General features: G+C 45.8%; 4 protein-coding genes across 5 annotated transcripts; 2 read left to right on the forward strand and 2 right to left on the reverse strand.

Moving 5' to 3' along the window:
• Nucleotides 1-2172: 2172 nt before the first annotated feature.
• On the forward strand, nt 2173-3649 carry LOC127308464 (uncharacterized). The gene has a single exon (XM_051339291.1). The coding sequence runs from the start codon at nt 2233-2235 to the stop codon at nt 3472-3474; it is 1242 nt and encodes a 413-aa protein (XP_051195251.1). The 5' UTR covers nt 2173-2232; the 3' UTR covers nt 3475-3649.
• Nucleotides 3650-4737: 1088 nt separating this feature from the next.
• LOC127308465 (NAD(P)H-quinone oxidoreductase subunit S, chloroplastic) lies at nt 4738-5669 on the reverse strand. The gene has a single exon (XM_051339292.2). It carries the CDS (start codon nt 5618-5620, stop codon nt 4910-4912), a length of 711 nt encoding a protein of 236 aa, XP_051195252.1. The 5' UTR covers nt 5621-5669; the 3' UTR covers nt 4738-4909.
• A 2373-nt stretch (nt 5670-8042) lies between these two features.
• Nucleotides 8043-12170, forward strand: LOC127308462 (uncharacterized). 2 transcript variants are annotated; one of them, XM_051339289.2, is made up of 2 exons: nt 8043-9341; nt 11835-12170. In XM_051339289.2, the coding sequence occupies exon 1, from the start codon at nt 8121-8123 to the stop codon at nt 9324-9326; it is 1206 nt and encodes a 401-aa protein (XP_051195249.1). In that variant the 5' UTR covers nt 8043-8120; the 3' UTR covers nt 9327-9341; nt 11835-12170. The 2 variants fall into 2 exon arrangements, with proteins under 2 accessions (XP_051195249.1, XP_051195250.1); XM_051339290.2 differs by lacking the exon at nt 11835-12170 and having other exon boundaries at nt 8043-8766; nt 8904-9090.
• Nucleotides 12171-14091: 1921 nt separating this feature from the next.
• Nucleotides 14092-18592, reverse strand: LOC127308461 (uncharacterized). The gene is made up of 9 exons (XM_051339288.2): nt 18445-18592; nt 18294-18364; nt 17336-17501; nt 16639-16724; nt 16499-16541; nt 15821-15877; nt 15676-15733; nt 14557-15326; nt 14092-14487 (listed from the first exon to the last, which is right to left on the reverse strand). Exons 3-9 carry the CDS (start codon nt 17483-17485, stop codon nt 14416-14418), a joined length of 1236 nt encoding a protein of 411 aa, XP_051195248.1. The 5' UTR covers nt 17486-17501; nt 18294-18364; nt 18445-18592; the 3' UTR covers nt 14092-14415.
• Nucleotides 18593-25882: the final 7290 nt, after the last annotated feature.

A 25882-nucleotide genomic window follows, 5' to 3' on the forward strand; every position in this document is an offset into this window, starting at 1 on the left:
TGAATTTTGCCACGAGAGGTGACACATGTGCGGCCGTAAGGTTCAGGGTTTGAATAGATTGAGCCTTCGTTTTGGCCTGCCTCTGGTTAGTTGGAAAAAGGAAGCAAGAGCATACCAAAAATATAGAAACAAAGGTAGTAGCATGTAGGCAATGTGAGAAGTTAGACCTGGCTTGCCAGGAATCCTTTCTCTCAATAATTATTCAGTTCAAACGACATGATTTACACTAGTTTCTTCCATTTCCCTTTTTCGGCCTAGTTTATCTTTCTTTAACAACAAATCTCGCTCTCTCCAACCACAACGAAGCGACAACAGGGAGATTGGAGCTTACTAACTCCTATACATATCAAGCCTTCCAATGTTCGCTATAGGCGTCTATCTGTTGTATGATTCCACATACTACGCGATAGACAAGCCCAAATTCTGATTCTTCTAGGAAGGAGTCGAAAATAATAGGAAATACCACATGGTGGACTAGGCTAAGGTTTGCAAGCCCAAGGAGTTTGGGGGTTTAGGAATCCTCAATGCCAAAACCATGAACATTGCGTTCTACCAAAACATAGAGGGACTATGGGTGGGCTTGATTCGGGCAAAATACCTTGGGGAGAGGGACATGTTTGCCAAAGAGGTCCCAACCAATGGATCCCAATTCTAGAACGCCATCAGGAAAATTAATGGTATTTCAAGTTGGGTATCAAGCATAAGGTACATAATGGAAATAGACCTTCTTCTGGTTTGACTGTTGGATTGGAACGAGACCTCTTCGTGGGAGTTTCCCTCGCTTATTCAATTGCTGCGCCAAACCCTTCAGATCGGTCCATGGTACACGTGTGGAGGGGGGCCTCGGGGGAATGGCGCATCCGCTTCAGACGTTAGTTTGGCCTAGCTGAAGCGGTGGAGTGTGACAACCTATGCATGGAGATACAAGGGCTGCCCATCGAGGACCAAAACAACATTTTGTCCTGGTCCTTGGAGGCCTCCGGGGAGTTCGCCACTCGGTCGGTATACCTTAGCTTATCGCAGGGAGCGGTGGTCACACACTTCAAGGAGGTGTGGTGCACTAGTGTCCGCTAAAAATTAAAATCTTCCTCTGGCAGCTCATCCGAGGAGGACTTCCATCCAGTGTCCAGGTGGCTAAAAGCCACGACCCATCTAATGGGTTATGCACTCTCTCTCGGGAACCAGAGGATTGCAACCACATCTTCTTCTCGTGCCATATGGCGGGCTTCATGTGGACATGGGTGAGGGAACTCTTGCACTGTGAGTGGAATCCAGCGTGAGCTGCAGACTTCTTAGCAATCTCGCAGACTCGGGCCCCCTTCATAGATTGGCTTGGTTTACCTTTGCGGCACTTTGCTGGATTTTTGGAACATTTGCAATAAGCTAACTATCGAAGGAAAAATTATTTGTAACCCCGCTGACGGTTTCTACCTGTGTAGAACAGTACTGGTAAGACCGAGAGACCGAACGTAGCTGGACGAGACGATACGAGGTTAGGAGGCTAGACGCCAAGGACTTGAGCCTGAGCTACATCTCTATTTTATCTATTTGACCCGCTCCACGGAATATCCTGTAACCAAACTTGTTAGCTTGGTGTGATATGTGTGTAGACCTTCCTTCCTTTATCCGGGTGTGATCGTGGCTCGCAGATGATGTTGTGTGTGTATGTTGTATGGTTTCAAACTATTGTCGTACCGTTTGGTGGGAGTGGGGTCGAGCCACACTTAGGATATTTTTTGAATCTATGAAAATATCAATTACACATGTCAAAAAATTAAAAAAATACCATGATATAGAGAATGTTGGAATCTGTCGATATGTAAATTTTCATATTGAAATACATTATATTTTGGACTCGACAAAAATAACAAATCCCGATTTCATCATTGATGAATAGTAATGAAAAGTACACTATAATCTTGATTTTATCATTTTTACTGAGGGCAAAATACAATATATTTTCAATCTAAAAATTTATGCATTGATAGATTCCAACATTCTCTAAGTCTATGTATTTTTTAAAGAAAAACTGAAACAATAAAATCAAAAGTAAAAAATAAAAACGAAACCGGACTACATGTAACTCGGGCTAAAAAAGGTTTTCGGCCGTGTGAAGCATTTAGCTATAAAATCGGGCCACGAGGTCTTATCTTTAACAAAAACAGAAAAAAAAAAACGAATCCCAATCTCTTAATCCCCACCTTGCTCTCCACCCCGGCGGCCCCGCTCGCCATGGCCCCGCCGGCGCCGCACCTCGCCGACGAGATCCTGGAAGAGATATTCATCCGCCTGCCGACCACGGCCGCGATCGCCCGCGCCTCCACCGCCTGCGCCTCCTTCCGCCGCATCATCACCGCGCGCCCCTTCCTCCGCCGCTTCCACAAACTCCATCCGCCGCCACTCCTGGGGTTCATCGCCGACAAAGGTGGCTTCCACCCTGCCGGGGAACCCCATCCCTCCGCCCCGCTTGCCCGTGCCTTCGCAGGCGCCGCAGATTTCTCCTACTCCTTCGTCCCCAAGCCCAACGATGGACCGCGCAGTCCCTGGTGTCCCCGTGACGTCCGCGACGGCCGCGTCCTCCTCGAGTGCGGCGACTGCGGCCACCAGTTCGGAATCAGTTCTGTCTTCACACGCCTGGCGGTGTGCGATCCCTTGTCTCGGAGATACGTGCTGCTCCCACCCATACCCAAGAAAATGGCAGTCCAGCAGGAGCGCCTTCTTGAATTCGAGCCTATGCTCGCTCCCATTGGCGAGGACGAGGATGAGACCTCGTTCAAGGTGATCTGCACAGCGTACTACAAAATCAAGCTGGTGGCGTTCGTCTTCTCTTCCGTCACCGGACAATGGTGTATTGCTGCATCTCCCAGCTGGAGATCTTTGGGCACAGTTGAGCCCTCTTGGAAACGGATGTACCGTTTCAACTACCTGCGTGGCTGCTTCTACTGGACATCTCTTTGGTGCGACAAGCTGAAGTTGCTCGTGCTGGACACGGGCACAATGAAGTTTTCCACGGTTGATGTTCTCGCTGACCATCTGGAGCTTACAAATCAGCCTCGACAGAGCGTGTGCATGTCCACCGTCGTTGATGGTGCAGAAGGAGCCCTTGAGATGTTTACTCTCGTCGGTATTGAAGAACCTACCACATTTTATCTCTATCATACCACTCAACAAAACATCGGTGGATCTTCCAGCGAGTGGCTGCAGAAAGATGTTACAGCGTTGCCTCGCGGATGTCTTTATTCGACAGTGGGTGCAACTGAGGGATTCTTATTTCTTCGTTGTGTTGGAAGAGCTCAGTGGGATGATACTTTACACAAGTTCGTGTTGGGCTTCGGTAAGGATGTTGAATTCTTTTCTCTGGATGTCAAGACTTTTGAACTTAAGCAGGTCTGTAAAGCAACATACTATAATTTCCCCACTCGTGTTCACTCCTACTTTGGCTTCCCACCACCATTGTCGAAACCAAGCCTATGAACTGCAAAGCGGTAAGCCTGCTTTTCACGGTAGTGCTTCTTCTGTTGGATATTCACTCCTGTGAATCTGTAAATAGCAAGCTTATTATGTTTGTATTTATGAATTATGGTACTTTTCTGCCCCAATTTGTAATGTAAAAAAGTAAATTGCTCCATGTTTCTGGGAGAACTTATCATACCTGGAAAGCTGCCATGGTTTGTTTATGTACATGTGATCAGCATTGCCATGTGACTGCAAAAATAAAGATGCAACAATGTCATACCAGGAAATGCATTTATCCATCTGCTGCTCTGGAATATCGAACCAATCTATGATAGCTAGCTGGTATGTTACCTTTAAAGAACAAGAGTATAAACTAGAGAAACATGCATCCACCAGAATATAGAGAGCACTGACCTTGATTTATGGCCAGAATGCTGGTACCCAGATGGTGGGTTTAGCGACTCAAGCTCAAACCTGAAAGTTCAGCCATGGCGCTATAACGTTTCTGAAAGTTCAAGCTCAAACAGAAAATCTAGCTTGGCTTATTTTCTGAAAGTTCAAGCTCAAATAGAAGTTCTGCCTTGCTTATTTTCTGAAAGTTCAGCTCAAACGGAAATTCTGCCTTAGCTTATTTTCTGAAAGTTCAAATTCAAACAGAAATTCTGCCTTGGCTTATTTTCTGAAAGTTCAAGCTCAAATAGAATTTCTGCCTTGCTTATTTTCTGAAAGTTCAGCTCAAACAGAAATTCTGCCTTGGCTTATTTTCTGAAAGTTCAGAACCTAATGTGCATGCAGCCATGCTGCCATAACTTTTCTCTGCGGTTTTCTTCACCGTAATGATCAGTTCAAAAATTCAAATTCTACCTTGGCTTATTTTCTGAAAGTTCAGAACCTGATGTGCATGCAGCCATGCCACCATAATTTTTCTCTGCGGTTTTCTTCACCGTAATGATCAGTTGAAACCTACAGCAGCACTAAACAAGAAATGGTAGTGTTGATAATTTGATATTAGGCACTCCCACTGCTGGTTCCACCAAAATGCCAGCTTAACTCCACGGCTAGAAAAGGTGCGAAGAGGTGAAAAAATTCTCGTGCCGTAATGTTTGGTTTGCAGCAGGCAATATGGTGACTGAAATGTTTTGACGCCTAAACAAGATTTCTTCTGAATTACAGTATTTCTCCCATAAGCATATCCTCTGATCCATAAGGTAGTATGTGTTGGCAAACTAAATTAGAGGGAGTATGTAGCATGACCAGCGGGGACAGCACTAAAAAACGGTGTAGTGCACAATAAGCAGCATCATTGCCATGTGACATGTGCAGTTTAGCGAATCGGAGTTCAGACTCGCTCTCAACTTCGCAACATCTCAAGTAGATATACACATACACAAGGCTTGCAGATACAGATACATATACATAGATACAAGGACAAGAAGCTGAAGCATATGGTACATCAGGCCTTTGCGGCGGCGCCTTCCGCTTCCTTCTTCTTCTGGGCCTCCTCCTCATCGTCCCCGACGAGCGCCTCGAGCACCACCGACTTGGGGTTCACCATGGGCGGGCCCTTCTCCCTGCCCTCGAGCTCGCCGACGCCGAAGGTGATGAGCCTGTCCCAGTTGCCCCCCTCGAAGAGCACCCCGACCCTCCCGTCGGTGACGCGCTGCACGATCCCGCAGTACATGTGGTAGGCGTTCATGGGGTTCTTGACCAGCACAACCATGCCCGGGAGGAACAGCGGCAGCTCGGGCGCCCTCGGCCTCCCCGCCGGAACCACGGCCGTGGGGGAGGCCGGCTGGGTCTTCTTGGGGGGAGGAGGAGGCGGGTTCTTGGCCACGAAGTCCTTGAGCCCGACCTCGCCGCCGGGGAAGCCGCCCGTGAGGCCCATCATCTCTTTCTCGAAAGCGTCCGGGTCGACGGCTGGCGGCTCATCTGCGTTGGCTGGCGAGGATGATTCTCCCGTGGGCGTGGGCGTGGACGGAGGAGGCGGGCTGGGCGAGGAGAGCTCCTTGCGGATGCCGACCTCGCCGTTGCAGAGGCCGCGGCCGCCGAGGATCTCGGCGAGGCGGAAGGACGCGGAGGGAGGAGGGGCGGGGAGGCGGACGCGATGGTGGGGTAGCGCCGGCGGAGGGCGGAGGAAGGAGGGGGTGGTGGGCGCGGGCGCCATTGGAGAGAGGGAGAGAAAATGGCGGGGAGCAATGTGTGGAAGTGGAGAGAAGCGGAAGAGGAGGTGATGAGGCGGCCCGTGTGCTTCCCGCCACGTGGCGCTGCTGCCTGCTGCTGAGTTACTCCGTGGTGAAAGGGATCCATGTTGTAGCGAGTAAAATCCAATGAGTGAACTCACTAAAAGGCAAACCAATATTTCAATAATCGGAAAAAAATTACACGGAGCAACACCTTTGAAAACTAAAAGGCAAACCAAAATAAAATGATTATCCTGAATTTGCAAAGAAAATCACAAATGATCGAGAAATACAAAACGATTCTTAGGGTTTCTGCAACCACCGTAACCAGCACCCGCCGCCCAACTTCAACGCCGCCGAGACAGACACTGAAAGAGACGCCGAGCCTCCACTATTGCAAGATCCGAGAAAAAAACACCATCACCAATGAGGCTTTCTGAGTCCATGAATAGGCCTCCTTGTCGGTGTGGCATGACGATGACCGGGGGACATCACCGTGCTCTCTTGGACCAAGATTTGTCACTCCAGAAGAACAATCTTGCCCCACCGCCAGCCGTTGCTGATAATAATGAACGCTAGCGACACAACGAGAAATCGGACTCGCCAGATTTGAAGAACGACGAGAAGATCAAGCTGTAGATCTGAAGTACCGACCAGCACACGTTGCCATCAACTCCAAGGCGTCGCCTATAAGGTCGTCGCCGGTGTGGGAGTAGAGTTGAGACAAATTTATTTGCCCGGATGCCGCTGCCACCATCCCAACAGGAAAAAACCTAACCCTAACTACAAGGCCAGAACGGAGGAACAAGGTCCCCTCCCTCCTGCCACCGCCGGGGCGGCAAGCAGGGAGAGACGAGACCAAGATCAACGTCCTAGCCGAAGGTGATGGAGATCGGGAGAAGTTACGCGTCGCCGCCTCCTGGGAAAGGACGAAGACACAAAGTGTTTTTCTATGGACCTAATGATCTCCAACTAGCCTCCATCCACCTCCTGCATGGAGACCAGAGGACGCCCAAGTTCCTGATCCTCTCGTCGGGATTTTCTCCCGGAGATCGAGCGCTTTGATGCTCATCTCACCTTCGTTGGTCCCGGTGTACAATCTCCACGACAGCCTAGAGGCGTCCTTGTCCCTCCCAGTCAGGGGGAGCTCAAAAGCTCCTCCCCTCACCGATGTCATTGGCGTCAGACTCGGCCACCTAGAACCAGTCGGTCCTGCCCCTGTGCGAAGGCATCACCGTGCCATAACGGGGGCGCCGACAACGGTGGTAGCTGGGGACGAATTAATAGGGGGACAACGCGATTATGATGGCTAGTACCATGAAGAGGATGGTATCGATGATTTTCCTCGGCATTGTGTTGTTCCCGCAGTCTACCTCCGGTGAACAATGGGGGAGGTGGTATTTGACTGTGAAGAGGGAGAAAGTCAAGCATGCTGACGGGATAGGTTTTGTAGACTAGTCATCTCTATAGATGATGAGTCCCACCTATCATCAACTATATTAAAATGCACTCAAGATGAAAATTAGTGGGCTTTGCAACACTTCCTCGGACGTGATAATTTTTTCTTAAAGAATAGCAAAATAGGTACTGACATGTTAACATAGCCCCAATTATGGTAGTTTTATGTAATTTACTCCTTTTTTGGCCGCGTGGAGACGACTCATTGTCGGTGAGGCAAGAGCCCCAGAGCGGCTTGCACACATCTTCGACCAAGCGTAGCGCCCTCTCCCGCCGCAACCTTAACTCCCCCATGTGGGTAGGGATCATTCCACGCGTCTACGATAGCAAGGCAGGACCATTGAGGGTGGCGCTGCACGCGACACGCAGTCCACCTCCTGTGTCGCCAATGGGGTTCCCCGCGGGAACCTCATCCGACTCCAACGACATGGACGAGGCGGCACTCACTGACTCGAAAAGGGAACGACACCACCTAATCATCGCGCATTGCCGGTCCCTCGCCACCGTCATGTCCAACATTTGGGATCGCGAAGCGCGGCCGTGACGAGGCCGAGGAGGAGCAGCGGTAGCTGGCGGATGCACATAAGGCCTCCATCGTGTCGGCCCTTCCGGCGGCCAGTAGTAGGCCCCGCGACTGCGAGTAACCGAGGCCGGTGTAGGCCGCGCGACGGCGAGTAGGTACGACCGTTGTAGTCTTAGGTTAATTCGACTAACCATCTCCGAAAAGATGGTCCTTTTGGCCAATTAATAGTAATGAAAAAATCTTTTGCTTACCTACTCACTGCCAACCGGACCCGGATGCACCCAACGCTAACAGTTTCCGCGTCCACGCAGCATCCGCGAAGACGCAAACCTAACGCATATTTGGCCAGATTTAGTCTGCGCGGACGGTCCGGTAACTTTGTGTTGCGTCGCCGCTGGAGATGCCCTCACTGCCCAAAAGAAAACCCCAAACCCCAACATCTCAATCCCCACCTTGCTCAAAAAAAAAAAAATTCCCTCTCCATCCCGGCTGCGGCGGCCGCCATGGCCCCGCCGGCGCCGCACCTCGTCGACGAGATCCTGGAAGAGATCTTCCTCCACCTGCCCACCCCAGCGGCGCTCGCCCGCGCCTCCACCGCCTGCCCCCGTTTCCGCCGCATCATCACCCAAGGCTCCTTCCTCCGCCGCTACCGCAAACTCCATCCGCCGCCACTTCTGGGATTCGTCGCCGACAAAGGTGGCTTCCACCCCGCCCAGGAAACCCATCCCTCCGCCCCGCTTGCCCGTGCCCTCGCCGACGCCGCAGATTTCTCCTACTCCTTCGTCCCCAAGCCCAACAATGGTTGGCTCACCCCGTGGTATGCCCGCGACATCCGCGACGGCCGCGTCCTCCTCGAGTGCAGCTCCTTGCGGGAAACCGATGCAGCCTTCACAAACCTCGCTGTGTGCGATCCCTTGTCACGGAGGTACGTGCTGCTCCCACCAATACCTGAGGAAATGACAGTCCAGCAAGAGCGCCTTGTTGAATTCGAGCCTATGCTCGCTCCCATTGGCGAGGATGAGGATGAGACCTCGTTCAAGGTGATCTGCACGGCACACTACAAAAGCAAGCTGGTGACGTTTATCTTCTCTTCTGTTACGGGACAATGGTATATTGCAGCATCTCCCACCTGGAGTTCCTTGGGCACAGGTGAGCCATCTTGGCCATGCTTGTCCCGTTTCAACTACTTGAGTGGCTGCTTCTACTGGACAGATCTTTGGAGCGAGAAGTTGCTTGTGCTGGACACACGCATAATGGATTTTTACATTGTCTATGGCCATCTGCAGCTTCTAAATCAGCCTCACCAGAGCGTATGCATGTCTACCATTGTTGATGGTACACAAGGAGCCCTTGAGATGTTTACTCTCGTCGGTGATTTCAATCCTAACTTATTTCGGCTCCATCATACCACTCAACAAAACAACAGCAGCGAGTGGCAGCAGAAAAATGTTATAGCATTGCCTCCTCGATGTTTCTATTTCACAGTTGGTGCAACTGAGGGATTCTTATTCCTGCGGGGGGTTCGAGAAGCGCAGTGGGATGATAATTTACATGGGGTGTTACCCGAGGATAACAACGTCGATTTTTTCTCTCTGGAGGTTAAGACTTTTGAACTTAAGAAGGTCTGTAGAGCAACGTGCTACCAGTTCCCCAATCGTGTTCACTCGTACTTTGGATTCCCACCATCATTGTCGAAACCAAGTCTATGAACTACAAATTAAGCGGTAAGCCTATTCTCATAGTTACTGCTTATTCTGGTGGGGGTTCTCTTCTCTCCCGTGAAGATGTAAATATCAAGCTCATTCTGTTTGTATTTATGAACTTATGCTGCTTTGCTGTCCTATTTTGTAATGTAGAAAGTTAGTCATTCCATGCTACTGTGAGAACTTCTCAAACCAGGAAAGGTGTCATGGTTTGTTTCTTTACTGATTAGTACTGCCATGTCACTGCACAAATAAAGATTAAACAATTTCATACCAGGAAATCTGGAAATGCATTTATCTGTCTGCTGTTGTGCAATATCTAATCAATCTATGATAAACTATAGTGCGTAGCTTCAGCTAATGTATTACCTTTGAAGAACAAGAATATAACCTAGACAAACATACACGCACAGTGAAATAATAAGGTAAGATATGCAAGTTTTGAGTCACATATTTATACCACAACTAATAACAACGAGTTCTGCAATTTCACTCAGGTTTATTAAAAACCCACCTGAATTTGCTAAATTTTCCCATCCAGATCCTCTGAGGTAAACCAGACCATTTTGGCCCTCGCGTTTGAGTTTCTCTGCTGCAATTGCTTGACCAAGCTGGCTCTGATGATGCTGATCGCAGTACCGCAGTTGACCTTATTCAAGCTAGTCTCATGCTTGATTAAAACGTCTAGGAATTTATCAAATTATATGTGACCATGTTGGAGAAAAGGTTCTAAAAATACCACTAGTAAAAACGGAAGTGCCAAAATATCACTCATGCCAAAATAGCATCGCTGTCATATTGTCAAACGTTTTCTGTTAGTCAACAGAACATGAAGTTGTCAGTTTATTTGAAGTGCCAAAATTGCCCTTTATCTGAACACATGAAAGATCCTTCTTTAGTTCTTCCCCTCCTGGCCGCGGAGGAGCCACCGCCGGACGCCCCTCCAGCTCCGCTGCTTGCACCGTGCATTTTTCCCGCGTTGGCAGCGCCGCTCCTTCCTCTGCTCCGTCGTGCTCATTACATTATCCCTCCATGGGCCGTCCGTGGTTGCTGTCATGTCCCGTGTGTTGCATGCCATCAAAATCGAGTAGGCCAGATTCGTGATGTTTGTTGCCGTAGCTAGCTATAACTAGTTTCCACCAGTTTTGATGCATGTGAAACCAGCTTTGCTTTTGGCTGAAAGTATAGGCCAATAATAACTCGAGCCAGCTTGTCCACGGTTGTTGTTCTCGCCGGAAAATATGCCGTGAGTCCCATCAGCAGATCGAGCCTGTTACCAAAACACCGCGCTCACGCATCTGCACCACCAAGGTTAGCATACCTCCTTTGATGTCAGCCAGGAAACAACCCCCAGCTAGTAGTCCGTGGTTGAGATTATGCAATCACAGCCGCATCGCCCTCCTGGCCGTCTCTCAAGATATCAAGGAAAAGGAAGAGTAAGGGTAACAATGTCTTTTTGTCACTCAGTTAATCTCACTTGGAACATAATGGTATTATGGAATGAAGTTTTGAAAAGGATTGGTATTTTGGCACTTAAGTTTTTACTAACGATATTTTGGAACTCTTGGTTTTGACTAGTGGTATTCTGGCTATTCTTATATGGAAAGAACATAATTGGCATCCTTTCATAGATGAATTCCCTGTGACCTTGACAAGGGTGAGGTGGGTTTCCTCGCACATGAAGATATTGTGCAGCACGAAGCAACTCTGGCACTCCTACCTAGTAGCATCATCTGTAGTGAGTGGGCCCCACTGTCCTTATTAGAGGGCTCATTTGTACATTAAAACTATTTTCCATCGAATGAATGGAAGTTCTCCTGCTGGTTCCTGGTTATCATTATTTTGCTACATATAGTGCATATCTTTAGAAATCTATCAGGATGAAATGTCTCTGTCTTACTTTAGGTCTTTTATTTTACACATAATTTATGACGCTGGAGGGGGGAAAGGCCCCCGGTATTTTAATTAAGAGAGTGGTGCGTACACACCGCGAATGCAAGCACGGAAGCTCAAACGCAGGCGCTGTACAGCGTATCAGCATGTCCTAGCCACCAGGCTATGCCTAGGTCCACTAATTTTCACATAATTTATGGAACCTATGATATTCCAAAGAAGAATGTTGCATAGCCAGTACATCAGAGTTGATGTTTGAGGGTCTTGACGCTTTTACATACCATGCTTTTTTTTTTTTTGAACTGTTTTACATACCATGCTGATATTATGTTTCTGCTAATTTTTGTGTGTGCTGAAGCATGAATGAGCAGCTCATGTGCCCTTTATTACTCTTTAATTGTATTTTCAGCTTGCTATATAAGACTTAATGTATGTGTGTATTGCTCCCAGAACTGTTATAAGATGGCTCTGGGACTCTTCCAGCAATGAATTAGCAGCTTGTCCACTTTTCATCTTAAGCCCCATTTACTTATCAATTTGGCACACGAGACCTTGTTTTTAAACCAATGAAGCAAAGAATATTACATCCACATCAATTTATAATTAAATGTACATCTGCAGGGATGAACTCGCTTTGCTTTTGGGATCTCTTATTCGGGCCGCAAAGCTGGTATCGGTGATTAGAGATTGGAGGATGCTCAACCTGGTGCTATGCAACCAATATGCTAGCTGGATTTAGTATTGGATCCTTCACATCGTTTATATGAACTTAGCCATTGTACTTTGGTATGGTTGTGTTTACGGTATTTAAGCCCAATTTGGTGTAGGCAATGTGGGTTTGTTTAGCACTAAGTTGTAAGAGTCATACTGTGTTCTTGTGATGGGAGATCATTGTTTTTTTAGAAGATGGGAGATCATTGTGGTGTTGTGCTTTGCCACAGCGTTATGTTCTGCTCAGCTTGTTTATGATCTACTGGCTTTCATGATTTGGAGCTGCTCCAAATTTATCTAAATTTCATCCACATTTAGATAAATCAAGACAAGTTTCACGAGACGGAGGGAGTAGTATTCTCAAAGGAATTTGCAGGGTCCAATCCATACGCATTACTTTTCCTACAGATGCAGTTACCGAAATTTTGTAACAATGCCCATAGAGCGGCTCAATAGTCAATCCATATAATTCTGGAGGAATTTTGACTTGATAAATTTGGAGGAATTTTTACAGAAGTTTTGATATCACAGATTTTTTTTTCCATTTTGTATGAACCTTAGTTCTCTCGACCGTTTCTTTATTTTCAAATGATCAAGATGTCATTTCTTTGGGCGATATTAAAAATGCATCAGCATTTATCTAAGTTACTAAAATGCAACGGACTTATTTCATCGCACCCATTGAGTAGTAGTGCAAGATTACCTGAGTTGAAACTGTTGAAACCTGTAGGACTCGTTTGATCCAAAGGAATGCCATAGAGATTTTGTAAGATTTTCATCCTCCGATTGTTTCCCCTATGTGCACAGTTCTTTTGGTTTTCCGGTGAGTCAAGCGTTCCTTGAAGAAATTTCATGTAAGACATGACATTTTAATCTTGTGGTTTTCCTATTCATGAGTTTTAAGAATCCTACATCAAACAATCTCATAATGTATAGTAGAAAGAGTAAAATATATGACTGGTCCTAAAACAATTCGAGGGGTGTCAAGTTAGTCCCAAAACTATAGAAGTGCATACTGATGTCATAAAAGCTTGTTATGTATGTCACTTGAGGTCCTATCTAGGTTACATCAGCTTTGACTTGCACAAGTGGCAGGTTGACCACTTCCAGGTGAGAATATTTACCCCCCCCCCCCCCCCCCCTCCCCAACCCCAAGTGTTACCTTTCAAATTTGTGGCCATTTTCTTCCACCCCTATCATAGTAGCCCACCATCACAACCAAATTGTCTCCTCAGATCTTGTTCGGCTGATGCAGGGGTACACTTTGTAATCATGTACTCCCTCCGTCCATAAATAGATGCCAAAGATTTATTCAAATTCGGATGTATCTATACACTAAATCGTGACTAGATACATTCAAATTTAGATAAACTTTTGGCATCTATTTATGGACAGAGGTACTTAAACACCAGACCGCTTACAACTTAAATGCATGATACCAACAGGAATAATACATGTAGTTCTAGACTCTAATTTGTTGGGCTTTTGCGTGTTGGGATACAAAGCTAGTAGAAACAAACAACAATCAAGTCTAGGAGAGAGAAGGCATGGACGAATAAATGTGAAGGAGAAGGGCCACAACTTTACAAGAGAGAAATTTTGGGGGACTTTTGTACAAAATATTGCCACATGGTACCGGTCAACCTACCACGCGTGCAAGTCAAAGCTAATGTAGCCTGAATAGGACCTCAAGTGACACACTTAACAAACTTTTAGAACCTCAATATGCATTTTTGTAGTATTAGGACTAACTTGGCACCCTCGAATACTTTTAGAACCCGTGATGTATTTTATTCTAGTAGAAACAACAAGACTTCTATGGACACATTTTGAACATCTTGTGGTGTATTTTACTCTAATAGAAACAACAAGACTTATATGGACACATTTCGAACATCTTGGTTCAGTCCGCAACACATAATGCACACAAAGACTTTCATGGACACGTTTTGTGCATGTGAACACTGATAGTCTGCAAAAAGTTACCAAACAATATGTAGTAAAATGGGAAATATCCAGATGACCCGGGTGCACATGCACCCGGTTTCAACATTGAAATGAAATTTTCTCATGTACATATTAGGTTGATACTTACTTGTGTAAGTTTTTATGGAAAAACAATTGAGTTGCATCTCAAAACAACCTGGCTACCACGGGGAATAATCCATGCTTTCCAGATGTTATGACTTTATTGAATTATTGAAGTACATACATGACCAGACAGATATGACTCTGAATTCTTTACAACAATTTCAGCAGGAATTCATGACTCTTTGAATCCTTTCCAGGTTCATTGAAGAAATCTGAAGAGAAATGAAGCGCATGGACGACAAACGATTTTTTCCATGAGATCTAACTTATTGCCAGAAAATTGATTAAATTCGGCACCATAACTACAGGTTATCATGCAGAACCAGTAGCATGGGAACTTGGAATTATTAATAGGTGGTGGCGGCAACAAATCCCTTCTCGGTGAGTGGAGCAACCAGACCTAGGCTCTGCATAATCTTGATTTGGCGCGTGTGTTACGTTGCTCCGACCCCTCCATTGCTGCACCCGTGCTCTGTTGGAGTTGATCAAATTAGGTTATGAAATGCAACATCATATTCACAAGTATGGAGAGTCTACTTACACGAGGAGAGTTGGAATCATTTCTCTTTGAGGAATTGTTACGCTTCGTGTTTTGACAGTCCCCATTCTCCAGATCTATCACTTCCCCCTTCCTAGGTTTCTTTGTAGCATTGCTTGAATCAGCCTCCAGTCCGCCGGCAGCTCGCTTGATGCTCCCTCCACCCTCGGTATCAGCGGTGGTAGCACCATGAACCGCGATTTTCTCGGTAGCAGCGCAGATTCCAAAGATCACTTCATCCACATATGCCATTTCAGCAGCATGCTGCCTGGCTATGATGTCCCCCAGCAGTATATCCCTAACCATAGCTTTAATCTCACTGTGAGTTCCATCCACCGTTGATGAACCATTTTTGCGCCAACTTCGGTTCGCTGATGTTATGTCTCCTGCTTCGGTTGCATTTTCACTGGCACTTGTATCATGGAGTTCTGATGTGCTGTCCTCAGATGCTTCCAGATATTCCATCACACTGGTACGGCCTGATCGCCTGGATCCTTCCTCTCTGACCACCGATGTTCGGCCCTTTCTATCTCGCGCAATAGAAGCTTGCTTGTGTGCCTTATCTCTTAAATCTTCAGCAGAATCTTCACTCAGAGCTTTGTCTATGGCATGGCCTTTATCAAGACGACTTGCTTGTCTCGCACCTTTCTGCTTTCTTCCTTCCTGAACAGCAACTCCAGCTTTTGCATTGCCCCAAACTTCTTGGTCCTGCTCTGCACTATATTGATGCTTTAAGCCTTCCCGCTTTCTGACTTTCTTAGCAGACGTCTTGGCTGTGGCCAATATGGTCAGGTCATTTAATATTAAAAAAATAGATAAGTCGAGTATCAATTAAAGCAAGATATACGTGTTATGTTGATGACAAGGCGAATTAATACTTGATTCAGGGAAACAAAACAGCACAAGTGAAAATTTAGCAATACTGACACTGATACTGCTCCTAGAACATGTCATCTAATCGCACCATTGTGAAGAATTTCACGACCAGAACTGCTAACAAAAATAACTGATAAATAGGGATAAAATGAGTGATTATATATTTTTCTCAAGGACCACTATGTTCAATACAAAGAGCATGTTTTTGTGCATATTAGATTCGCCAGGCAAAAAACAGCAATTCACCTTTTGTGGTGACAGTTTCCTCGTCATGATCACTGGGCGGCTTAAAATGAGATAGTTCCTGCATTTGTCAGATAAAATGTGGATCTCAACAACCTCTACCAAATTGTGACTCATAACATGTTCAATGCAAAGGTGATTGCCCTACCTTCTGAAGCACCTCATGGAATGCTTCCATGGCCGTCTTATTTTCTTCCTTCAGGATCTGCATACAATGAGCTCATATGAGAAATATTTGATATTCAAAAAGATCAGGGGGAGATATCATTCATGAGTGGGAACACATAGCAACTAATTCTTTTGGATGGTAAAAGAGAAAAACAGTTTATATAACATAACCATTTATAAAAGATACTACCAGTAGCACATAAATGACACAGGATGACTATACAATTGATATGGCCAGTTTTGTAGAGATATCATAAGACAATTAATCAACCTAAAAATGATTAATTCAATCAGCAAAGTTGGTTTGTTAGTTATGAAACAATAATGAATAAAATGCACGCTTTACCTGCACAATCCCCTAAAGCATATGTGAGTCGTGCTATTAGTACATTCTTTTAGTTAACATAGCATGTTACAATTCAAACAACCGTGAGAATTTCATTAACGACGTATGCTATATTTATATAATATATATAAAAATTCCGTGAATATGTGTGCGTCAATTCAGCTTTTTTAGTTATAGTTCTGAAGTTAAAAGCCGAACTAAACCAAAAAAAAGGCCATAATGCTTGAAGCTGATTTCCGTATTTCAGCTGATTTAAGTTTTGTTAATGCAGTTCTGTCAGTTATTGAGTTATGGGATTGAAGGCGTGCATACCATTTCGAATTCCATGTTAGACTTCCAAGGGTCAACATACAAGCTGAAAAATGAGATAATGAGAACAATTAACCTTTATCATGAAGATTACCACCACTAGGAAGAAAAGAAAGGTTTAACATGTTAATAGGACCCCTTACTATTGGCATGTGCCATACAGTCGAACCAGGGCATCAAAGCTGGTCTTCTTCTTGGGCTTGCTACTGACATATGCTTCATCAATGACCTTGAATTCAGAAATAGAAACTGAGTCTAAATATATGGATGGGAAGCTAGGATCAAGAACAAGTAACAATTGTCAAAAGTCTGAAATGTTTTTGTCTTTGCGTCATACAAGTAAAAAGGTCGTGGCATTGGTACTCGACCAAACTTTTAAACTTACTCATACATGATCAATATGATTGTTCTACTACAGATGCAACTATGCATCCAGCGTTCAATTTTATGCTGATGTCGAATGCACCAAGCATATTCACTGGCATCCACAATTGCATTGTAGAACCATACTCTATACATCTTCGCCACTATAAATATGTTAATATGTGCGGTGGTTTGTTCACCTTCCTCTCCCCTCTACTTGTGCGATATTATATTTTGCGGGCTACTTGTGGCAAGTTTCCTTTTTGGCAAAATCATTGTGGCTATGTGGAGACCCCGATAGATGTCCTCTTCACTCACTAACTTGAAATTCAAAGAATTTAATCTGCCCAAAGGCCCAAAAACTGTGGGTGTGGCATCAAGCGCGGCACCAAACTGGTTCAACATGTTTGGGTAATCTAGATTGTTGCCCCACAGCAACGAAGGTATTTAGCTAGTTGAACACAAAATGCTCAGAACCTGTGCTGGCCACCATGAGAAGCCATCATGCTTAACCCATGTTATATCTCCTAAACGGAAATTCTGCCTTGGCATATTTTCTGCAAGTTCAGAACTTGAGGTGCATGCAGCCACACCACCATAGCCTTTCTTTGCAGTTTTCTTCACCATAATGATCAATTCAAACCTGCAACAGCAGTGAACAAGAAATGTTAGTATGATATAATATTGGCCACTCTGACTGCTGGTTAGGTCGATAGAAAGCTATTCGGCCAAAAGATCAACTTAAATTCACTGCTACGAAAGGAGGCCACATAGCCTGACTAAGCGTAAGACTCGAGCAACCGCCCACCTAGCACGTAACATCGAAAATCACTGGCAAAGAATACCATGGCAGCCTGGAAGGTGGAATTTTTTTTCTTTTCGAAATGGGGTGAGCCCCGGCCTCTGCATCGGTTGATGCACACAGCCTTTTATTAATCAAACGAAATGGAAGGTGGAATAAATCCACCAATTACTCAAACAAGGCTACACCTCATCCCGTGATATGGTTGAACATATATACCGTCATTTGTTTTAGACTATGCTGTTGCCACCAAACTATGGAGAGCAGCGACCTTGATTTTTGGCCAGATCGAATGTTGGTGTAGGTTTTGAATATGTAGCCACATGGTGGATTAGCGACTCAAGCTCAATCCTGAAAACATGTTTGTCAAATGAAGCTGGGCGTGATACACGCTCTAGGCTGGCCATAGTGGGTCTGAAAAGCAACTCATGTTCATACTAGCTTAAATTTCTCACAACTAAAGATCGCAGAAATGGTTTGATGGTAGCAATAATTGACTGATCCGTACACAATTTCGTCCATCATGCCTCTCCTCGAACCCCCGTAGCTCGCAAACTGGAGTTCGTACAGCCAAAACCTAAGATCTAAAAGGGCAAGTCAAAGGGAAGAGCCGCGAGATGATGTAGGACTAACCTCGCTGGCACCTGGCAGCCGCCGCCTCGGCTCGCCGTCGGTCGCCGGGCTGGAGGGGGCGCGCGCTGTTCCTGCAGCGAGAAGAGGGACAGGATGTGCAGCGAGGAGAGAGGGGGCCGGAGAAGAATGCAGGGAGGGGAGAGGGAGGTACCTCGCTGCAGGATGCCGCCGGAGTCGCCGAAGACGGGGTAGGAGGTCGGGTCTACTGTGGTCAGTGGGGAGAAGAACTGTGGAAGCTCTGCTCAGTTTTCACACTGGATGTAATTAAGTGGGGGAGCCACGCTGGCATGTCAGGGCCGCAGGAGTAGCTAAAACATTGAATGTTACTAGTACTCTGTTCTTCTTTAATCGATGTCTGAATGTCCAGCATCAATTAAACACGAATGGAGTTTGGCACACATGGTTCAATCTGCAACCATGTTCCCCAAAAAACCTGGCAATCGTGTATATTTGATTTTGCGAAAAGGACCTGATCTATTATAATGGTTAGCCAAAATTATAAATGACTACAAACATAAAAAAGTTACACCGAGATCCATATACCACCAAAAGACTAGAGAACGAGCCAATGTTGTTGCTCCTCTATTTTACCATGAAAAAATTAAGATCATTGCGAATTTGTGATACATATGTAAGAAAATTATACATCGTAAGGAATAAAGACAAATGTAATGATATGCGCTTCTTAATATAGACATAATAGATATATAGATGGATGCATATGATGTAATATTGTGTACGCAAACTAAAAATAGCTATATGAAACTCAAATATCCTCTACCTGATGGAACGAACCCACAAGGGCGGATCTGCCATCACTGTAGCCCGCAACAGTTGCATTTTTTTTTCGAGAACCCGCAGGAGAGCTGCGCGTCATTGTATTAAGCTTACAAGAGAACAACATGGTCCAGTTTATGAGGGGAATCGGACCAAAAACCGAACAAATGGTGCCATCCGGCTTACAACACACATCCAAGCTAGCACACTACAAGCACCCGCCTTGCCTAACCACCGGCCAACAAAGGCAAAACGGAGGGGCACAGGGTCTTGAAAGTGCGTCACAACCATAGCAGCAAACCTAGAACGACACTAACTCTAGGAGCTACAGATCGACGTACGGCCCTCCCAGAAGAGGCGAGGGGGCGGCAGGACCTGACCGGACCTAGAGGAAGCAATGTCGAGCAGACGCCGGCGTAGGGTACATAGCACTCCGAAGAACCACACTCAGGGTAGCGGCCACCTCCGGCTCTAACCACCGTTGTGGGACTCCCGGGACAACCTCGACAGAGCCTCCAACAAGGGGATGACACCGAAGTGCCATCACTGTCTGATCCAACAACTGGATCTAGGGTTTCCCCTGGTGACCGGGAAAGGGTTGAACGAAAAAAAAGGGGTCGACGACGCCTTCAAGAAGGTAACGGCGCCCGCATGCGTCGCCGCCGTCCGCAACCGCACAGGATTTCTCCAGCCCTGACTTCAACCCCGCTGTCCACATGGCCGGAACGAAAGAGCCATCATCAGCAAACGATGCCACCGAAGAGAGACGTGCGCGAACGGCGAGCGAGGAGGAGTAGTCAGCCATCAGCACCACCCAGCAGCCCAAAGCGGCTGGCGGCTGCTACCACACTCCGTGTGGCGACACGGGACGGACGGAGCTTGGCCGCATCGACGCGAAGCGAAGCGGCGACGAGGGCCCGGATCGGACCCGCTGGCGCGAGCTCCGCGAGCTCCGGCCTCACGAGCACCACGCCGCCGGGATCGAAGCGACGCCGCCGCCATCTCGCCGGTCGCGAACGGCTGCGGCCCGCCGGCCCGGATCGGGCCCGAGCGCCGCCAACGGCCGGTTGCCGCACCTCGCAGACCGGCACCTCGGAGGCTGGAAGGACGCCGGCGCCACGCGACGACGTGCATCCATGCGGCCAGCCACGGCACCACCGGTGCCGCCACCCGCCGCCGCGGCCCTCCGCAACAGCCCCTCTCCACGCGAAGAGAAGCCGAGAGGAGCCCGCCCCATCATGCCCTCCGCCTTTGGCGGCCAGGCGCCGCCACCACCGCCGACGCCGGCGGCGGCAGCGGCCGGAGCGGCTCGAGATCTAGGGTTTTGTGGTTGGGTGAGGGGGTTCCCTCCGGAGCCGCCCGCGTGAGCAGCCCGGGAGGGGAGAGGCGCTAGAATCCATCTAAAGTTTCCATCAATGACCATCTAATGACACGATACAGTCTATCGACATCGTGCCATCGCCACAATGTTTTTTCCCCTACCGCCCTTGTATCAGGGTCATCGATGTATATTATCGCATATAACTTGTGGTTTTTGCCGCTCACAATTCTCAATTGAAAATGATACGGTGTGGAAGGGTCCGAATCCAACTCATAGTTAGCATACACACCATCAGTGTGAGAAGGAACGGTGCCCCATGTATCAAGTGGCCTAGCAGGGTAATTTTTCAAGTCTGTGTTAGTAATTTTTCAAGTCTGTGTTAGTAATTTTTCAAACTACCTTTACATTTCTACATGTTTTTGTTGTTCCTTGATTATTTCTAAAGTCTAATGATCATTGCAAGTGCTGACATTCATTATTTCACTTATCCCGAAAAAGAATTGATCTTAGATAGGTGCAGTGGCTAACCTTATTGAGTCACTACCTTGCGGACTATGCACCATCCATTTCCGCTATCTTGTTAGGGTGTGTTTGGTAGCTCGTGTCAACCCAGCAAATCTCATCCCAACCGAGATTTCCAGAGAAACATGTGTTTGTTAGTTTGTGTCAATTCATCTCAGCTATGCCCACCTCATACAAAAAATGCCCCTAAGCCAGGCCAGGTTGCGAAGCTCAGATCGAGCCACAACCCAGCCAAGCTGACTCCATCCCGTAAACTTTCTCGGGAGACCCGCGAGCGACCCCCAGACGCGAGCCCGCTGATGACCCACAAGTATAGGGGATCGCAACAGTCTTCGCGGGAAGTAAAACCCAATTTATTGATTCGACACAAAGGGAGTCAAAGAATACTTGAAAGCCTTAACAGCGGAGTTGTCAATTCAGCTGCACCTGAAAACAGACTTGCTCGCAAGAGTTTATCAGTAGTAACAGTTTTATAGCAGTAGCACTAGTGAAATATCAGCAGCAGTGTAACAAAGACAGCAGTAGTGATTATAGTAAACAACAGGATTAAAATACTGTAGGCACAGGGATGGATGAACGGGCGTTGCATGGATGAGAGAAACTCATGTAACAATCAAAGTAGGGCATTTGCAGATAGTGATAAAACAGTATCCAAGTACTAAACAATCCATAGGCATGTGTTCCATATTTAGTCGTACGTACTCGCAATGAGAAACTTGCACAACATCTTTTGTCCTACCAGCCGGTGGCAGCCGGGCCTCTAGGGAATCTACTGGAAATTAAGGTACTCCTTTTAATAGAGCACCGGAGCAAAGCATTAACACTCCGTGAACACATGTGATCCTCACATCACCGCCTTCCCCTCCGGTTGTCCCAATTACTGTCACTTTGGGGCCTCGGGTTCCGGACAGCGACATGTGTATACAACTTGCAGGTAAGATCATAAAGCAATGAATATCATCATGAATTGATAACATGTTTAGATCTGAGATCATGGCACTCGGGCCCTAGTGACAAGCATTAAGCATAACAAGTTGCAACAATATCATCAAAGTACCAATTACGAACACTAGGCACTATGCTCCAACAATCTTATGCTATTACATGACCAATCTCATCCAATCCCTACCATCCCCTTCAGCCTACAGTGGGGGAATTACTCACACATGGATGGGGGAAACATGGCTGGTCGATGGAGAGGCGTCGGTGGTGATGATGGCGATGATCTCCTCCAATTCTCCATCCCGGCGGAGTGCCAGAACGGAGTTTCTGGTCCCGAGACGGAGTTTCACGATGGCAGCGGTGTTCTGGATGGCTTCTGACGATTTCGACTTCCCGTATCGCGTTTTTAGGTCGAAACCCTTAAATAGTCCAGAGGGGGGCGTGATACGTCTCCGACGTATCGATAATTTCTTATGTTCCATGCCACATTATTGATGATATCTACATGCTTTATGCATACTTTATGTCATATTTATGCATTTTCCGGCACTAACCTATTAACGAGATGCCGAAGAGCCGATTCTTTGTTTTCTGCTGTTTTTGGTTTCAGAAATCCTAGTAAGGAAATATTCTCGGAATTGGACGAAATCAACGCCCAGGGGCCTATTTTTCCACGAAGCTTCCAGAAGTCCGAGGGAGAGACGAAGTGGGGCCACGGGGCGCCGCCACAGTAGGGCGGCGCGGCCTACAGGGGGCCCGCGCGGCCCTGTTGTGTGGGGCCCCCGTGACGTCTCCTGACCTGCCCTTCCGCCTACTTAAGGTCTTCATCGCGAAACCCCCAGTACCGAGAGCCACGATACGGAAAACCTTCCAGGGACGCCGCCGCCAATCCCATCTCGGGGGATTCAGGAGATCGCCTCCGGCACCCTGCCGGAGAGGGGAATCATCTCCCGGAGGACTCTTCACCGCCATGGTCGCCTCCGGGGTGATGAGTGAGTAGTTCACCCCTGGACTATGGGTCCATAGCAGTAGCTAGATGGTCGTCTTCTCCTAATTGTGCTATCATTGTTGGATCTTGTGAGCTGCCTAACATGATCAAGATCATCTATCTGTAATGCTACATGTTGTGTTTGTTGGGATCCGATGAATAGAGAATACTATGCTATGTTGATTATCAATCTATTATCTATGTGTTTTTTATGATCTTGCATGCTCTCCGTTACTAGTAGAGGCTCTGGCCAAGTTTTTGCTTGTAACTCCAAGAGGGAGTATTTAAGCTCGATAGTGGGTTCATGCCTCCATTAAATTTGAGACAGTGACAGAAAGTTCTAAGGTTGTGGATGTGCTGTTGCCACTAGGGATAAAACATCGATGCTATGTCTAAGGATGTAGTTGTTGATTACATTACGCACCATACTTAATGCAATTGTCTGTTGTTTGCAACTTAATAATGGAAGGGGTTCGGATGATAACCTGAAGGTGGACTTTTTAGGCATAGATGCATGCTGGACAGCGGTCTATGTACTTTGTCGTAATGCCCAATTAAATCTCACAATACTCATCATATCATGTATGTGCATGGTCATGCCCTCTTTATTTGTCAATTGCCCAACTGTAATTTGTTCACCCAACATACTTATTCTTATCGGAGAGACGCCTCTAGTGAACTGTGGACCCCGGTCCATTCTTTTAATCGAATACAATCCACTGCAATACTTGTTCTACTGTTTTCTGCAAACAATCATCATCCACACTATACATCTAATCCTTTGTTACAGCAAGCCGGTGAGATTGACAACCTCACTGTTATGTTGGGACAAAGTACTTTGGTTGTGTTGTGCAGGTTCTACGTTGGCGCAGGAATCCCTGGTGTTGCGCCGCACTACATTTCGCCGCCATCAACCTTCAACGTGCTTCTTGGCTCCTACTGGTTCGATAAACCTTGGTTTCTTACTGAGGAAAAACTTGCCGCTGTACGCATCACACCTTCCTCTTGGGGTTCCCAACGGTCGCGTGTTGTACGTGTATCAATACTGTTTTCTGGCGCCGTTGCCGGGGAGATCAAGACATGCTGCAAGGGGAGTCTCCACATCCAATCTCTTTACTTTGTTTTTGTATTGCTTTGTTTTATTTACTTCTTTGTTTGCTGCACTAAAACAAAAACACAAAAAAATTAGTTGCTAGTTTTACTTTATTTACTGTCTTGTTTGCATACTCCATATTAAAAACACAAAAAATTAGTTACTTGCATTTACTTTATCTAGTTTGCTTTATTTACTGTTGCTAAAATGGGTACTCCTGGGAATACTAAGTTGTGTGACTTCACAACCACAAATAATAATGATTTCTTATGCACACCTATTGCTCCACCTGCTACTACAGCAGAATTCTTTGAAATTAAACCTGCTTTACTGAATCTTGTTATGAGAGAGCAATTTTCTGGTGTTAGTTCTGATGATGCTACTGCCTATCTTAATAATTTTTTTGAATTATGTGAAATGCAAAAGTATAAGGATGTAGATGGTGACATTATAAAATTAAAAGTGTTCCCTTTCTCATTAAGAGGAAGAGCTAAAGATTGGTTGCTATCTCTGCTAAGAATAGTATTGATTCATTGACTAAATGCAAGGATACTTTTATTGGTAGATATTATCCTCCTGCTAAAATTATATCTTTGAGAAGTAGCATAATGAATTTTAAACAATTGGATAATGAGCATGTTGCCCAAGCATGGGAAAGAATGAAATCTTTGGTTAAAAATTGCCCAACCCATGGACTGACTACTTGGATGATCATCCAAACCTTTTATGCAGGACTGAATTTTTCTTCGCGGAACCTATTGGATTCAGCTGCTGGAGGTACCTTTATGCCCATCACTCTAGGCGACGCAACAAAGCTTCTTGATAATATGATGATTAATTACTCTGAGTGGCACACGGAAAGAGCTCCACAAGGTAAGAAGGTAAATTCTGTCGAAGAAACCTCTTCCTTGAATGATAAGATTGATGCTATTATGTCTATGCTTGTGAATGGTAGGACAAATGTTGATCCTAATAATGTTCCGTTAGCTTCATTGGTTGCTCAAGAAGAACATGTTGATGTGAACTTCATTAAAAATAATAATTTCAACAACAATGCTTACCGGAACAATTCTAGTAACAACTATAGGCCATATCCTTATAATAATGGCAACGGCTATGGTAATTGTTATGGGAATTCTTACAACAATAATAGGAACACACCCCCTGGACTTGAAGCTATGCTTAAAGAATTTATTAGTACACAAACTGCTTTTCACAAATCTGTTGAAGAAAAGCTTGGGAAAATTGATATACTTGCTTCTAAAGTCGATAGTCTTGCTGTTGATGTTGATCTTTTGAAATCGAAAGTTATGCCTAATGAAAATCATAATAATAAAATTGTTTCTACAGCAAATTCCATCCAAGTTAGAATTAATGAGAATATAAGATTGATGGCCGAATTGCGTGCTAGGTGGGAAAGAGAAGAAAATGCTAAAGAAGATAATATAGCTAAAGTTTGGACTATTACCACCACTAGTAATGCTAATGCTCCACATGTTGCTGCACCTCCTAATATTAATGGTAAAATAATTGGTTTTGTCAATGTTTCCACTTCTAATGCAAAGCGTGAAAAATTGCCTGAAACTACTAAAACTACTAAAACTGCTGAAACTGTCTGTGATAAAACTGCTGAATTTTTTTCCAACATTGGGGACAATGATCCAATTGCTTTAGATTATAATGGTTTGGATTTTGATGATTGCCACATCTCTGAAGTTATAAAGTTCTTACAAAAACTTGCTAAGAGTCCTAATGCTAGTGCTATAAATTTGGCTTTCACGAAACATATTACAAATGCTCTCATAAAAGCTAGAGAAGAGAAATTAAATCGCGAAACTTCTATTCCTAGGAAGTTAGAGGATGGGGTTGGGAGCCCATCATTAAGATGAAGGTCAATGACTTTGATTGTAATGCTTTATGTGATCTTGGTGCAAGTATTTCCGTTA

Source organism: Lolium perenne, chromosome 6, assembly GCF_019359855.2.
Source record: "Lolium perenne isolate Kyuss_39 chromosome 6, Kyuss_2.0, whole genome shotgun sequence".
Lineage (NCBI taxonomy): Eukaryota > Viridiplantae > Streptophyta > Magnoliopsida > Poales > Poaceae > Lolium > Lolium perenne.